This window comes from Oncorhynchus mykiss, chromosome 18 (genome assembly GCF_057628025.1).
Source record: "Oncorhynchus mykiss isolate SJ-2025 chromosome 18, ASM5762802v1, whole genome shotgun sequence".
Taxonomy (NCBI): domain Eukaryota; kingdom Metazoa; phylum Chordata; class Actinopteri; order Salmoniformes; family Salmonidae; genus Oncorhynchus; species Oncorhynchus mykiss.
In genome coordinates this window covers 46,479,910-46,497,767 of record NC_143039.1, presented here as the reverse complement: position 1 = coordinate 46,497,767, position 17,858 = coordinate 46,479,910, and the positions used below count along the sequence as shown (strand labels likewise).

The 17,858-nt window shown below is 40.9% G+C and overlaps 1 protein-coding gene across 1 annotated transcript; it reads left to right on the top strand.

Moving 5' to 3' along the window:
• The first annotated feature begins 10,397 nt into the window (after positions 1–10,397).
• Positions 10,398–16,395, top strand: LOC110496173 (visinin-like). The gene is made up of 3 exons (XM_021571922.3): positions 10,398–10,908; positions 15,420–15,531; positions 15,652–16,395. Exons 1-3 carry the CDS (start codon positions 10,528–10,530, stop codon positions 15,738–15,740), a joined length of 582 nt encoding a protein of 193 aa, XP_021427597.3. The 5' UTR covers positions 10,398–10,527; the 3' UTR covers positions 15,741–16,395.
• Positions 16,396–17,858: the final 1,463 nt, after the last annotated feature.

The window sequence follows — 17,858 nt, the reverse complement described above, 5'->3', positions numbered from 1 at the left end:
GTACATCACAGGAGGCTACAGAGGGGAGGACAGCTCATAATAATGGCTGTAATGGAATGGTATCGAAATGCACAAGAAACCATATGTTTGATAAGTTCGATTACCATTCCAGCCATGGCTATGAGCCCGTCCTCCCCAGTTAAGGTGTGTGCCACCAACCTCTTATGATGTACATTATGTACCAGTAGACCTGTTTGGACTGACATTCTTATTCAACCAAATCGCACAGCATACATTTAAGCACACTTCAGAACTTACATGCACACAATGCATTTTCCATCGGAGAGACACAGCAACATAAGTATCTATGACGACTACTATACAATTCAAGGGGCTTTATTGGCATGGGAAACATGTTAACATTGCCAAAGCAAGTGAGGTAGATATTATACAAAAGTGAAATAAACAATACAAATTAACAGTAAACATTACACATACAGAAGTTTCAAAACAATAAAGACATTACAAATGTCATATATATACTATCCCTACCACTATGCAGAGGTAGATATTAATAATTGTATTCTAGCTTCTATGTCCTGTGTATGACCACAATTTAGTCATACACAGATGTGGGAGCTTTTGTTTTGTTATACAAAAATGGGAGCTTTTGTTTTACTACTTAAACAAAAATGAATTAGCTTTACATTGAGGGGGCTCAAATGAAGTTTATTCATTCATGTTATTCAGAGGATACCGTCCAACAACTGATATCCTGTAAACCTGGCAAGAAGTATTATATTATAATTCAAAACAACAACAGGCTTAACGGAAGGCAGGGGAGAGAAAATGGACTATCCTGGACATAGGAGGTTGGTGGCACTTTATTTGGGGGGGATGGGCTGATGGTAATGGCTGGAGCAGAATAGGTGGAATGGTATCAAATACATGAAACAATGGTTTGATGCCATTCCATTAATACCGTTTCAGCCATTATTATGAGCCGTTTTCCCCTCAGCACCCTCCACTGCTCCTGGAAGAAGAGAAAATTGTTTTGTCCTGCCAAATTTAGAGGGGTCTTTGACTTGTGGTCTACAAGAGGGTCCTCATAAGCTGGGTAATGAGTTGGTGTAGCAGATAATTATAATGTACTCTCAAGAATGTTCTGTACCTCATAGATGTATGCTGGGAACAGTGGGTTAAACGGCCTTGTTCAGGGGCAGAACAACAGATTTTTACCTTGTCAGCTCCGGGGATTTGATCTAGCAAACTTTCGGTTACTGGCCCAACTGGCCCAACACTCTAACCACTAGGCTACCTATAATATAAGTACATATCTGGGCTAGTACATATATGAATGTGAGATCAGTGTTCTGCTTTGTCTGGATCAACACTTAAGTGGATAGTTCACCTCAATGACAAATCTACACAATAGTATGGGTAGATTCTACTGATCCCTAAGAGTCAGCAACCAAAAATATACACTCATCGGCCAGTTTATTAGGTACAAGAACCAGGTCCAGAACAGCCTGCATTCTTTGGGGCTTGGACAGTACAAGGTGTCAGAAACATTCCAAAGGGATGTGGGTCCATCCTGACGCGATGGCAACACGCAGTTGCTGCAGATTGGACAGCAGTTCATTCATTCTGCGTTCCATCTCATCCTAAAGATGATCTATTGGGTTTGTTCAGCAACAATGTTCAGATACCCTGTGGCATTCAACCGTTGCTCAATTGGGGGACCTAACGTGTGCCCGGAAAACATTCCTCACCAGCCTGTACCTTTGACAGCAGACAGGATGGGTCGGTCCATGGACTCAGGCTGCTTACGCCAAAGCCTGACTCTGCCATCAGCATGACGCAAAAGGAACTGAGTTTTGTCGGACCAGACACTGTCGTGTGTGAAAAGCCCAGGAGGGTGGCCATTTCTGAGATACTAGATCCGGCGCACCTGGCACCTATGATCATACCACGCACAAAGTCGCTTAGGTCACTTGTTTTGCCCTTTTAACATTCAATCGAACAGTAACTGAAGACCTCGATCGCTGTGTGCCTGCCACGGCCACGTTACTCACTGTCTGTAGAAGCGGTTCATTAATGAATTATGGTCTTCAATTTAATCATGGCCTTAAATGAAGATCATGATTAGTCTAATCCGGTATTTAAGAGCTGGGCTGTAACAAAAGGGCTGTACCTAAAGCCTGCCAAGTCTGAGGTCAGGAATGGAGTTGCCTATATAGCCTGTCCTGCCCTGGCTAGTTCGTTCCACGTTCCATTGTTGTGATCCAATTGCCAGCAATTTTTATAACCCTAGCTATATTTACCATAGCATGTACAGTGGGGGTACAGTGGGGCAAAAAAGTATTTAGTCAGCCACCAATTGTGCAAGTTCTCCCACTTAAAAAGATGAGAGAGGCCTGTAATTTTCATCATAGGTACACTTCAACTATGACAGATAAAATGAGAAAGAAAATCCAGAAAATCACATTGTAGGATTTTTAATGTATTTATTTGCAAATTATGGTGGAAAATAAGTATTTGCTCACCTACAAACAAGCAAGATTTCTGGCTCTCACAGACCTGTAACTTCTTCTTTAAGAGGCTCCTCTGTCCTCCATTCGTTAGCTGTATTAATGGCACCTGTTTGAACTTGTTATCAGTATAAAAGACACCTGTCCACAACCTCAAACAGTCACACTCCACTATGGCCAAGACCAAAGAGCTGTCAAAGGACACCAGAAACAAAATTGTAGACCTGCACCAGGCTGGGAAGACTGAATCTGCAATAGGTAAGCAGCTTGGTTTGAAGAAATCAACTGTGGGAGCAATTATTAGGAAATGGAAGACATACAAGAACACTGATAATCTCCCTCGATCTGGGGCTCCACGCAAGATCTCACCCGGTGGGGTCAAAATGATCACAAGAACGGTGAGCAAAAATCCCAGAACCACACAGGGGGACCTAGTGAATGACCTGCAGAGAGCTGGGACCAAAGTAACAAAGCCTACCATCAGTAACACACTATGCCGCCAGGGACTCAAATCCTGTAGTGCCAGACGTGTCCCCCTGCTTAAGCCAGTACATGTCCAGGCCCGTCTGAAGTTTGCTAGAGAGCATTTGGATGATCCAGAAGAAGATTGGGAGAATGTCAAATCGTCAGATGAAACCAAAATATAAATTTTTGGTAAAAACTTAACTCGTCGTGTTTGGAGGACAAAGAATGCTGAGTTGCATCCAAAGAACACCATACCTACTGTGAAGCATGGGGATGGAAACATCATGCTTTGGGGCTGTTTTTCTGCAAAGGGACCAGGACGACTGATCCGTGTAAAGGATAGAATGAATGGGGCCATGTATCGTGAGATTTTGAGTGAAAACCTCCTTCTATCAGCAAGGGCATTGAAAATTAAACGTGGCTGGGTCTTTCAGCATGACAATGATCCCAAACACACCGCCCGGGCAACGAAGGAGTGGCTTCGTAAGAAGCATTTCAAGGTCCTGGAGTGGCCTAGCCAGTCTCCAGATCTCAACCCCATAGAAAATCTTTGGAGGGAGTTGAACGTCCGTGTTGCCCAGCAACAGCCCCAAAACATCACTGCTCTAGAGGAGATCTGCATGGAGGAATGGGCCAAAATACCAGCAACAGTGTGTGAAAACCTTGTGATGACTTACAGAAAACGTTTGACCTCTGACATTGCCAACAAAGGGTATATAACAAAGTATTGAGATAAACTTTTGTTATTGACCAAATACTTATTTTCCACCAAAATTTGCAAATAAATTCATAAAAAATCCTACAATGTGATTTTCTGGATTTTTATTCTAATTTTGTCTGTCATAGTTGAAGTGTACCTATGATGAAAATTACAGGCCTCTCTCATCTTTTTAAGTGGGAGAACTTGCACAATTGGTGGCTGACTAAATACTTTTTTGCCCCACTGTATCTTTGACAAACAGACTAATAGGATGGATGGCATGGCCATTCGATCACTTTGGCACCACTCTGTCCTGACATAAACCATCACCTCCTAAGCCTCCATAGCCTCTCCTCTGTCTATCTCTCCGTCAATCAAAAGATCCCTTCACTAGCGCCATCCACTCAGCCTAAACCTTGATTTAGAGCAAAGGTTAGATTGGTCTCGGGGCAGCAGCTTTACTGGCTCAGAGAGTTGAGGGGGGCGTCAAACATACTTAATCCAATAACCAGGGGCTCTTGGCAAAGTATATTTCTAGCTGAGGGGAAAATCCCCTCTTTAAAATAGATGGATGGACAAAACAAGTGGGGGGAGGGTGTGTGTCAGGCCAGGGGGATCACAATGGATAAAGTGTGTGTGGACAAAGTGGAATGTGAGGACAAGACTGTAGCTGAAGAGTGGTACTATGCCACCCTGTTTTAAGGCGATCTGTGCCTCTGTCCATGGGTGTTCTGGCCATCTGAACGTTTAAGTAGTTTGACTTCATTTACAGGTGAATTCGGGGACTGATGGTAACACACACGTCTTGGTGCCAGTCTATCCAGACGTCTCTCTTGATGTGGTTGATCAAATGGAATCCAAGTTATCAGGTTAAAGGTATGGTGTTGCTTCACACATACAACAATCAAGCACATAGACAATAAATAGACAATAAATAGACAAGAAACATAATCAGTATCCTTGATGCTACCTCCTATTGTTGTGCCTTTGAGAAAGGCACTTAACTGCACCAGAGGAACTCACTGAAAATTGGTTACATGTACAGTGGGGCAAAAAAGTATTTAGTCAGTCACCAATTGTGCAAGTTCTCCCACTTAAAAAGATGAGAGAGGCCTGTAATTTGTATCATAGGTACAACTTCAACTATGACAGACAAAATGGAAAAAAAATCCAGAAAATCACATTTTAGGATTTTTAATGAATTTATTTGCAAATTATGGTGGAAAATAAGTATTTGGTCACCTACAAACAAGCAAGATTTCTGGCTCTCACAGACCTGTCCTCCACTCGTTACCTGTGTAAACACAGCCTTTCTGTATTAGATTCTGTATTAGATTCTAAACACAGTGTTGAAATCCAAACTCTCATACTGTATATAGGACCATCTTTTTCAAGGTGTTGATAAATTGACCACTTCACAGTGTTGGGTCCCTATGACACACTGTAGGTTTTGAAAATGAACATTGTGTCAGACAATCAACCAATAACACTAAGCATTACAGGTGGAGTATGGAAAAGGCCAGAGAAAATAAGGGAGAAAGAGAAAACTGGTTAACCAAGTCAATAAAAACGTGGCCCCTCTAGAGGGGTATAATACAAAGCAGGAATAATGAGTTAGCCAACTTTGATAAACAACCAGAAATAACTATTGATTTTCTGGTTCATTAAACTTAGGTATGTGTTTTTGGTTGTTGACTCAATTGGACTATATGCATTTCAAGCATATATAAAAAATAAAAAATAAAGTTAATTCAGAATGTTTATGCAAAGTTTGATGGCTAACACATTGATCCTGCTTTGTTGTAAACCCCTCTGGTCCTAGTGATAAACAGAGGTAGACAGTGGTGGCGAAACCTCCAGCTATCAAGGCCCATCCTTCTTTTATGTATGGCTGTCATGGTTGTCAACCAGTGGCGGCCATACATTATACTTATACCCAGTCATACTTATACCCAGTGACGGCCACACCTGTTTAGCTATAAAAAATATATTAAAAAAGTATCTAAAATAATAATAAAATAAAATAAAACAAATATTTTAAAAAACATTATATATATATATAGTACCAGTACACAGTCAAATGTTTAGACACACCTACTCATTCAAGGGGTTTTCTTTATTTTTACTATTTTCAACATTGTAGAATAATAGTGAAGACATCAAAACTATGAAATAACACATATGGAATCATGTAGTAACCAAAAAAGTGTTATAATAAATAAAAATATATTTTATATTTGAGATTCTTCAAAGTAGCCACCCTTTGCCTTGATGACAGCTTTGCACACTCTTGGGGTTCTCTCAAAAGCTTCACCTGGAATGCTTTTCCAACTATCTTGAAGGAGTTCCCACATAAGCTGAGGAGTTGTTGGCTGCTTTTCCTTCACTCTGCATTCCAACTCATCCCAAACCATCTCAATTGGGTTGAGGTCGGGTGATTGTGGAGGGCAGGTTATCTGAAGCAGCACTCCATCGCTCTCCTTCTTGGTATACATTTTCATCATTGAATATTGTAAGAGCTTTCATTGTCTGCTTATATGCTACCTTTATTTATCTTACGCTTCTGACTTGGTGTACAGGGAGAATACTGTAAGAACGGCCCATGTTCTGAATTCTGTTGCTGTACATTTCAAAAGTGCTGAACAAATAGTTATTTTGACTACGTCCGTCCTAGCTCGCTCATTAAAGTTTTAATCGAAATTACAGATATTTTCTTATCCGCTTGTCGTCCACTTATTCCATAGTTTGCACATCTCAATTGTCAGTAGAAACCACATTTGTTTAAGCAAGTCAGCCATATCAGCTATGTTTTTTTTTAAAGGTGGTAAATTAGGCTGAATTAACTGTTTCGCTGCCAGACAAGGCTCCGCCTCCGCCTGCCAGGTGTAGCAGTGGTAAGGTGTTGGGACTGCTGTTGAGACTCTGCTTTTGGGACAGTTTTATGTAGGCCCTAACATTTTGTGGACAACCGTTTGCTATCGTTATAGTGCAATTAATGTATTGTTTAGTGTTGTGTTGTGTAATGGCTTTGCTGGCATGCATACAAAAACAAATGGGGGAGTTTGCCCCACCAACATTTACATGCTAAAATGGCCACTGGTTATACCAACTCCAACTAAATTGGGGAAGTTATGAGGATTCTACCAAAAATATAATGCACATTTTCTTTCAGGCAGTTTCACCTCAGCAGGTGGTGGACTACGGCTTATGGGTCATAGGTCAGGTAAGTGCACTTAAGTCCCCTGGATCAAAGACAGGGGGGTCAATTATCACTAACTCGTCTTAGGTCTGTAAGACCCAAGAACCTGAAGGTTTAGCCCTTTCTAATTACGGGGGAAGAATAGGTTACCTGTGTGTTATTGACATACTGAATCTCTTTGTTTGTGAGACCACCCTTTACTATTTTGTCTGTTTCTGTCTCAAAAGCGGTGTACATGATGGAAAGAGGGGGTTTATGCACATCTTAAATAGTAACAGGAGCTCAACAAAAATATCTACATCTTATTATTCTTCTTCTGTGGGTTTTATGGCGGAATACAACCCCAAAAGGTGTATTGCTGCCACCAACTGGACAGGTTGAAAAACCAAAACAAGGTAAAAAGAAAATCCATAGGTGATAGGTAAACTAACTTAATCCACCCAAATAGAAATAGTACATTGACAAAACCATATCAGAACTACCACTTCTTACTTCTTTCAAATCTCCATACCTCCCTTCTCAGGCTCTAGGGCCTCAGAGGGTGGTACTGCTTGTGACAATATTTCATGTAACTCCTCCGCCAAGAAATCTTTCAGTCCCAGGAACCACTCCGCCGCATCCACAATGATATCCATCTTCCTGGACCTCCTCCCCACCTTGGCAGTGCCATTAATCACTATGGCTATAAAGGCCACTCAGATATAACCCCCTTGATGTGTGCCCTGTTACGAAGAGACAGACATGACACTTCAAACTTATCAAATTTGGGGAGACGCACATTTCTTCCGATCCGCAGAAGCACAAAAAAATCGAAACAAGCCCGCCTCTCGTGACCCTCACAGCCTTCACTTTACCCAGCACTCTCTCCGCCAGTTTCGGTATCTCAAATGGATTCTTCAAGATTGGTAATCTGCTCAGCTGCTCCTCATTAAGAAACTGTACTTCTACTAGATACGAAGGGACACTCGTCACTGTACACGACTTTTGCTACACTAATTATCCTCGGGTCTACCGCCATTGGATTCAGAATCCACTTCATCGTCCGCTTCCGCCTTCTTTTCCCCACCAAGTCTCTCCCAGACCATGCTCAAAGTCGAAGATCTACATCAAAAAATAATCTTTGCTCACTTTTATGCTGCTCCCAAACATGATGATTTAATAAAGCTATCATGGTGATTTAATAACGCTAGTGTGGTCATTTACCTTGAAGGCGATTTGAATAAAGCTTGAAGCTTTATTAAATCAACTCATCTGGGAACAACGAAACAGCGAGCAGGCATTTATTTGTTTCTATGTTGGTGTACATAGTTGAACATGTTTGACCAAACCCTCTACTTATAAGTGGGATCCTAACTGACTATAAAGCACCTAAACCATAAAAACAGACCTACGGTTGGCTTTCTAGAAACTGCTAACAATGTGTTGAGAAATGGTTGCATGGCCCCTATACACTAACCTCTGACATCTATAAAAACAGCTCATGCCTGTAAGACCATTGTTGTTTTGTTCTCATTCAACTCAAGTGTTGATAACGGACAACAAGTCTTAGTGAAGAAGGTAAAAGCTAGAGTCAATAACTACACAGCAACCTATGTGGATAAAACGCTCACGGCGAAAGATTTCAAATAATTGAATTGTTTAAAGTTGTTTGAACTTTGCTTTTTAAGACAGGGCAATGGAAAAAATAAGGACATAATGACGTTACACGGACATTACATAAAATATGTTTTAGTGTGTGCTGACGTGTAGGCATGGAATGATCGAGAAACAAAAAGAAGCAGATAAGAAGTTCATTTGGGTGTGTTTGTGGCTTAGCGCCTTAATTAACGATCCTGTATAATTGACTTAGCCCAACCTGCAGGTGTAGCAGGATCCCACTTTGCTCTCCGCTGACCATGAATATCACTTTCATCTTGACTTGTCTCCGCTGAGTCACTCACACAGGTAAGCGTTTGAATTCATCTTTATTTATGTCTATTTATGTCTTTCCTTGTTTGTTTCTGTCTGTAGTTCTAGCTGTACTCCAAGGAAATTCATTTTTTGGAGCCAGGGATGGGTTAAATTCCCTTCAAATTTATGTGGAAGATTGGAATTGATTTGGAGATTTCAGTTCTTTCTAAATTGAAGGATTTGAACTCCCTTCTGAAAGCATTAGGTTAATATGGACTTTCTCGTTTTTTGGTATCTACTCAACATACTGTACTCATTTCAGCCATAGTTTTAACTTCTGTTTTAGTACTTTTGAAGCTTCTAATGGTTTTAAAGTTGTATTATCATGAATGTATGCTAGTCCATATTTGAGTCATAGATCAAAGGAATAACCACAGGTTTTCAGTATGATGTTTTTAGTCGCCTATGTGTGTTAGCACAGTGATCTGTGGAGGCTGGTGGGAGGAGCGATAGGAGGACGGGCTCATTGTAATGGCTGGAATGGAATTCATGGAACGGAGTCAAACGTATGGAAACCACATTTGACTCCGTTTCATTTATTCCATTCCAATAAAAAAGCATGAGCTGGCACACACCCAGAGAAAATAATTTAGTGTAGAGGTGCTGACCAACGGTGAATAAGCTATAAAAAAAACCCAAAGAGAGTCACACACTCCATATATATATATATAACCTCCCAGTCATTTATTGAATAATTGTTATGGCATAATATATTCAATATTCTGTGGGCTATTGTCTTTAAACAGTTTAGCTCAATTCAATATGATCAACCTAGCAATTACGACACAACCCTCACTATTGTCATTGGTTGCATTAATTGCACTGTTTGTCTACATAACCTGGCCCAAGCATTCATGACATTACCCTGAAGAAGGCAAATGAATTCTGAAACATTTTTTTACCCAATAAATTACTGGGAGGTTTTTTATATATATATATATATATATATCTCTATATATCTCAGTGGTGAGAACAAGTATGTGATACACTGCCGATCTTGCAGGTTTTCCTACTTACAAAGCATGTAGAGGTCTGTAATTTTTTTAATCATAGGTACACTTCAACTGTGAGAGACGGAATCTAAAAGAAAAATCCAGAAAATCACATTGTATGATTTTTAAGTAATTCATTTGCATTTCATTGCATGACATAAGTATTTGATCACCTACCAACCAGTAAGAATTCCGGCTCTCACAGACCTGTTAGTTTTTCTTTAAGAAGTGTGTGTGTGTGTGTGTGTGTGTGTGTGTGTGTGTGTGTGTGTGTGTGTGTGAACTCATTAGCTGACTGTAGCCTTTATCCTAAACCCGATGATTAGGAATGGGTATTTTATGCCTACTAGACGGAGATCACAGAGCACAGATTATGGTTATCATGTCTACGATAACTGTCATCCCGTCACATGCTGGATACACTACTGCAATTAGTTATGGATGGCCCGTTGTGCCCAGATACTTCTCTTGATGAAAAATGTAAATATTAAAGACATTGGACTTCACTCTGCGATTTGTTAGACTGGAATAACCTTATTAAATGACTTCATTCCTATTTTAATTTAGAGTTGCTTTTCAAGGGGTTAAGCGAAAAGCCTGCTTTACAGAGAGAAGGACCCAGCCTCCCAGCTTCTGGATATCATACATTGTCAGGACGTACAAAAGAACACACACATCACAGTCCGTGTTGATATACATTTGCCTTTTAAAAGACACAACGGGGCTATTTCTTTCACCTGAAAACACAACATGGGGAACGCCAAGAGCAGCGCCGTCTCCAAGGAGATCCTGGAAGACCTGAAGCTCAGCACCAAGTTCACTGAGACGGAGATCACCCAGTGGTACGAGAGCTTCCAGAAGTCGTGTCCCTCTGGACGTATCACGCCCAAGGAGTTCGAGGTCATCTACAGCCGCTTCTTCCCCGAGAGCAACGCCCAGACGTACGCGCAGCACGTCTTCCGTTCCTTCGACACCAACGACGACGGCACTCTGGACTTCAAGGAGTACATAATTGCGCTGCACCTGACGTCCACGGGCAAGACCACCAGGAAGCTGGAGTGGGCCTTCTCGCTGTTCGACGTGGACAAGAACGGATACATCACCAAGTCGGAAGTGACCGAGATCTGCAGCGTAAGTAGTGGGGGAGGAGAAGCGGGGAGTGGATGGGTGGGTGGATAGACAGATCAATAGAGATGACATGCATGTTAGAAACTAAACCCGTTGACTGACGCTTGTCATCTAAATCCAAACCAGCCTTAATCTAGGCCTCTGTATTGGCATTGAGGGGGTTAAGTTTTAAAGCCGTGTGAGGTTGATTCTGGTCATCAAGTGTCACATGGTTGTGCTACTTGGTGATTGACAGAGATGGGGGAGGGGCTGTGGTTAGGGTCTCAGGCAGTATGGAGGAGGGATAGGCCTCAAGCTCTGTTTGATCTTCTAAGATGTAATACTTGACCCCTGATACTTCTACATACTTCTACCCACAAACCTTTTACCCAGAAATGGGTGAGGCTTACATCAAAGGCGCTCAACCATAGGATAATTTAACACTTTGCAACATGAGCAAACTAAGCCAAAAAATAGAATGTTCAATCAAACAAATCTTGACTTTCCATTTGACAAATAAAGTGGTGACCCCAATATCTGACAATTCATTGTTTTGGCGCCTCACTTCTGCTGTGGAGTCTCAGGAAGCACTATAGTGACCTGGAGGCAGGGATAAATTGTTTTGCCTCAGTGTCCCTGAGGTGCAGATGAATTCAAGCACTGATACCACTCCACTACAACATCTGACCGTATTCCCCGGGCCCTGAGGTTAAACTGAAAGGGTGTAGGAGGGAGTGAGGGAATTAGGGAAGGATGGATAAATGTAGATTAGGAGAGAATGGGGACTGAGATTGAACAGTGTTTAAGATTTAAAGACACATCTCGCTGTGTCCTGGTGTAACAGAATTGCTTCCGTCCCTCTCCTCGTCCCATCCTGGGCTTGAACCAGTGACCCTCTGCACACATCGACAACAATCACCTTCGAAGCATCGTTACGTTATCATTCCACAAAAGCCGCAGTCCTTGCTGAGCAAGGGAAACAACTACTTCAAGGTCTCAGAGCGAGTGACGTCACCGATTGAAACGCTACTAGCGCGCACCACTAACTAGCTAGCCATTTAACAACGGTTACACTGGGCTGCAGGTCAATATGTACAGTATGTGACACTCACTGTGTGATTATCCCCCATGGCTGTCTGAAAGTAAAATGTATGATTTGTTCAAACATGCAAAGGAGGTTGAATACTAAAATTGTGAATAACGTTTTAGTCCAAATTAAAACGTTTTTTTAAACCTATCATTTCTTATTTGGCCCTTCGAGCCGGAAAAATGCTAAAGAATAACAGTGAGTGCCCCACCCTATAGCAATCATGATGAAGCATGCAACATTGCCAACCAAAAACTAAACAGTCAGTGCTTTGCCATGTAAATGTGACCAATGGCAAACACCATATACTGTATTTTGCTTGGGTGGTTACTCAACAAAAAAATTACCGCAACAATTTCATTGATTTTACTGAGTAACAGTTCATATGAGGAAATCAGTCAATTGAAATAAATTCATTAGGCCCTAATCTATGGATTTCACATGACTTTGAATACAGATATTCATCTGTTGGTCACAGATGCCTTTAAAAAAAAAAATGGGCCTCCCAATGGGCATTCAAATTGACATCGATAAAATGCAATTGTGTTTGTTTCAACACCATGCATACATGGACGAACAATAATTTAATCTTATTCAACGTTCTGACTCCAAAGCGTGGAGCGCAGGCCACGAAGCATAGGCCGATTTCGATGCACACTGGTGGACTTTCCTGCAGTCAGCATGCCAATTGCACGCCCTATCAAAAAATATGGCGTTGTGTGACAAAAATGCACATTTTAGAGTGGCCTTTTATTGTCCACATCACAAGGTGCACCTGTGCAATGATCATGCTGTTTAATAAGCTACTTGATATTCCACACCTGTCAGGTGGATGGATTATCTTGGCAAAGGGGAAATGCTCACCAACAGGGATGTAAACACATTTGTGCACAGAATTTGAGAGAAATAAGCTTATTGTGCATATGGAACATTTCTGGGATCTTTTATTTCAGCTCATGAAACATGGGACCAACATTTTACATTTTGCGTTTATATTTTTGTTTGTGTATATATAGACAGAAAAAATCCTTCTAAACAAACTGAGTCTATGTGAACTGTAAATGAGAACAAGCTGCTGCTGATTTGTCGGTTCACAACGTTCCTTAGGCTCTAATCTTATTTAAGCTCCCTGTTTACAGTTGAAACACTAAAATGTGATTTAGTGTTTTTTGTACCACTGTTTTTCTCTCCAAAATGTTATTTTGATTTTCTTACAAGCCATGGGAACACAATGCGATTTAATCAAAACTAAGGTTCAGATGGGAAGAATATTTATAAATGGTGGATGCTAACATTTGAAATCCCTCAAAACCAATCTACTCAAGGATGTTCAGAGACTTGTCTCAAAGCCACTCCTGCATTGTCTTGGCCGTGTGCTTAGGGTTGTTTTCCTGTTTGAAGGTGAACCTTCACCCCATTCTGAGGTCCTGAGTGCTCTGGAGCAGGTTTTCATTGAGGATCTCTCTGTACTTTGCTCCCTTAATCTTTGCTTCGATCCTGACTATTTCCTAGTCCCTGCTGCTGAAAAATATCCCCACAGAATGATGCTGCCACCACCATGTTTCACCGTAGGGATAGTGGCAGGTTTCCTCCAGACGAGAGGCTTGGCATTCAGGCCAAAGAGTTCAATCTTGGTTCCATCAGACCAGCGAATCTTGTTTCTCATAGTCTGAGAGTCTTTAGGTGCCTTTTTGGCAAACTCCAAGCGGGCTTTCATGTGCCTTTTGCTGAGGAGTGGCTTCTGTCTGGCCACTCTACCATAAAGGCTAGATTGGTGAAGTGCTGCAGAGATGGTTGTCCTTCTGGAAGGTTCTCCCATCTCCACAGAGGAACTCTAGAGCTGTGTCAGAGTGACCATTGGGTTCTTGGTCACCTCCCTGACCAACGCCCTTCTCCCCCGATTGCTCAGTGTGGCCGGGCGGCCAGCTCTAGGAAGAGTCTTGGTGGTTCCAAACTTCTTCCATTTAAGAATGATGGAGGCCACTGTGTTCTTCGGGACCTTCAATGCTGCAGACATTTGTGCCTCAACACAACCCTGTCTCGGAACTCTACGGACAATTTGTTCGACCTCGTGGCTTGGTTTCTGCTCTGACATGCACTGTCAACTGTGGGACCTTATATAGACAGTGTGCCTTTCCAAATCATATCCAATCAATTGAATTTGAATTTGTGGAGTCAAGTTGTAGAAACATCTCAAGGATGATCAATGGAAACAGGATGCATCTGAGCTCAATTTCGAGTCTTATAGCAAAGGGTCTGAATACATATGTAAATAAGGTATTTCTGTTTTTTATTATGGGGTGTTGTGGGTAGATTACTGAGGAAATGGTTTTATTTAATCAATTTTAGAACTAGGCTGTAACATAACAAAATGTGGAAAAGTCAACCGGTCTGAATACTTTCTGAAGGCACTGTATATTCACAGAACGCAAATACATTTTTATTTCTATGTGAATGGTACCTGAGTATTTCATACTGTGTATTCTTTCCTGAACAATGTAAATGTATGTGTTTTTGACTGCTTCGGAGCGATACATTTTCTTTAGCCTTACATTACAGATTATCATTGGATCATTTTCGTAGTACAAACATCAATGTTCCACAGTAATCGCCCGTTTTAAAATAATCAGCCCTGGAATATGATTTTATGAGAAGATTAAAAAGAACAGGATTGGGGTGTTCTAAGGATATATTCTCACTGCAGTGATCTGGTGTTTGTAGTTTATATAGGGTGAGAGAATATCCATGACATCCTTTCACAAACACTTCACCCCAACACGCCGCTTGTATTAGTTCCTAAAGTGAATGTGGATAAAAATGATTCCATAATAATAGTTATTTGTGTTGGACAACATGATTGAACTTGACATTTTGGCGTAGTCGGCAGGATTTGCTTTACATATTTGTCAGTAAATCTCCCGTGTTACAGAATAGCCGATGAAAGTGACATACCATAAAACTTCAATTAAACGCCGAATCTCAAATAGCCGTCTGTCCCCGGGCACCGAAAACACATTTCAGCAAATGAACACCTGCTTCAAATAAACACCAGGTTGAAATGAATTGTTTACGAGATTAGCATGGACACAGCTCCAATATTCCCATGGACATTAAAAAAATGTGTACAAAATTCTGTCATTGTTGCTAGCCATTGCGCCACCAAAAAAGAAAATGCAATATCACCGGTACCGTTCTCCATGGTGTTGAAGCGCGAAATGGGGTGCGTGTGTGATAGGCAGTCTAGTCGTTGCAAGTCTGATCTGCAGCGGATTTGTTATTACAATGTTTATACGGGTCCTACTTGTCACAATAAACAGTGTGGTAGTCTTTTCAACATTTTTATTGAGTATAAAGGAAATAAACACTGGGCTCAAATAGAAGCCTGTCTCTAATAAAACACTGTTTGTGTTCAGGGATTGAAGGTATACCATTTTTATGTACCCAACAGGCTATTTTCAAGCTAATTCCCAAGGATGAACAAGCTGAGCTGCCCAATGACGAGAACACACCGGAGAAGAGGGCCAACAAACTCTGGACATTCTTTGAGAAAGAAGACAATGGTGAGGAGAAGAACGTCTTGTTTAATGTGATTTGACATTTTAACTGTAATATAAACCTGATGATGATGATGATGATGATTCCTATCTGTTTCTTTCTCTTGCTCTCTCTCTCCACCTCAGAGCGAGTTGCAGAAGGAGAGTTCATCAAGGGTGTGATGGACAATGAGGATGCACTTCGCCTCATTCAATATGAACCTGCCAACAAGTAACCCTCTGCTAATAAAGTCCTATGGTCATAGGACATGACCATAGGAGTTGACAAGACAGCACAAACAGATCTGGGATCTGCGCTCCTACATTCCACATTCCCCACCCCTATCCTCAATTTACCCATCATAATGCAGAAAGTATTTCGTTTTAATCCCAGTCTAACTTCAATGTTTATCGGACTTCGGTTCAAATAGTATATGTTTTCCTCCAAATACTTTAGCTGCGCGTGATTGTAAAAACATACCATGAACCCGCAACCCTGGCGTTGCAAGCGCTATGCTCTACCAACTGAGCTACACGGGACATTACTTTTTACTATATACTGTATACTGGTATTGTTTTTACGATATACTGTATACTGGTACTGCTTTTACGATATTCTGTATACTGGTATTGTTTTTACTATATACTGTATACTGGTACTGTTTTTACAATATACTGTATACTGGTATTGTTTTTACTATATACTGGTATTGTTTTTACTCTATACTGGTATTGTTTTTACTATATACTGTATATTTTGGGACTTGATATTTAGCTTTGGAATGTTTTGAGAAAGGGTAAAGAGTATTAAGAGCTGGTAAGAGGGGTTTAGAAAATGAAAGCAAGCAATGAGTAATCTGATAATACTTCATACCAGACGTGCTACTCATTAGCAATAATAGCAAAGGTAGTGCAAACTTAGGATAATGTTTTAGGACCTTTTAGAGATTGTGTTTAAAATGTAACTTGGTCCGTGTTGACATAAAGACCTTGATCTTGATACCGACAGACACAATCTAATATAAAGGTCAAGGGCTAAATACTGTAGACTCACACAATGCCAACTACGATACAATTCTTTATGGCATTTACCTCATGAAATCTCCTCTTTTCGAAGTAAACATTTTAAAATACTTCACTCAGAGTTTGCCCCTGCTATTGAAGGTTAAGGATTGTGAGTTTCAATTCGTTTCTTTGTCTTAATATTATCCTCTGAAAATGATAGACACAAACGTTATCAAAGTGCTAATGCTTGCACTGAAATTATTGCTGAACTATCAATCAATCAATCATAAAGCCCTTCTTACATCAGGTGATGTTACAAAGTGCTGTACAGAAACCCAGCCTAAAACCCCAAAGATGTAGAAGCACGGTGGCTAGGGAAAAACTCCCTAGAATGGCCACAACCTAGGAAGAAACCTAGAGAGGAACCAGGCTATGAGGGGTGGCCAGTCCTCTTCTGGTTGTGCCGGGTGGAGATTATAACAGGACATGGCCAAGATGTTCAAATGTTCATAGATGACCAGCAGGGTCAAATAATAATAAGCACAGTGGTTGTAGAGGGTGCAACAGGTGAGAGAGCATACCTAAATTCACACAGGACACAGGATAAGACAGGAAAAATACTCCAGATATAACAGACTGACACTAGCCCCCCGACACATAAACTATTGCAGCATAAATACTGGAGGCTGACATTGGAGGAGTCGGGAGACACTGTGACCCTGTCTGATGATAGCCCCAGACAGGGCCCCCCCCCCCCCCATCCTAGAGGGATACTTCAACCACCAACTTACCATCCTGAGACAAGGCCGAGTATAGCCCACGAAGATCTCCCCCACGGCACAAACCCAAGGAGGGGGGGGGGCAACCCGGACAGGAAGATCACTAGTGTTTACTCTGTCTTTTGAGAACGGTTCTAGCAGCATTTGAAGTCTCACTCATTTAATACACATACCTTTTATTTTGATAAGATACTGACTTTATGAAAGAGTTGTCATAAACTTTAGATTCCATTACCTTCAAGTTTCATTAGATAAAAATGGCCCTTTTAATAGTTCTTGGAAAGATAGTTTGTGTAGCAAGACAACATCAAATCTGTCTATCAGATGATCATTTGTGTTCTTTGTTTTTGATTATTTGTGTGATCTGTGCTTCCCCCCTCTGTTTTTGTACACAATTTGTTTTGCTGTTTTGATTTTAAAGTATTATTGTGAAATAATGCATTCCACTTCAATAATTTTTTTTTTTTTAAATGTTTGATACATTATTCATAGAAATGTCTATTTTCTGGTTGGAAATGTCAACATTACATTTAAAATCGATCCATACAAAATGTAAACTCTTGCCAAAGA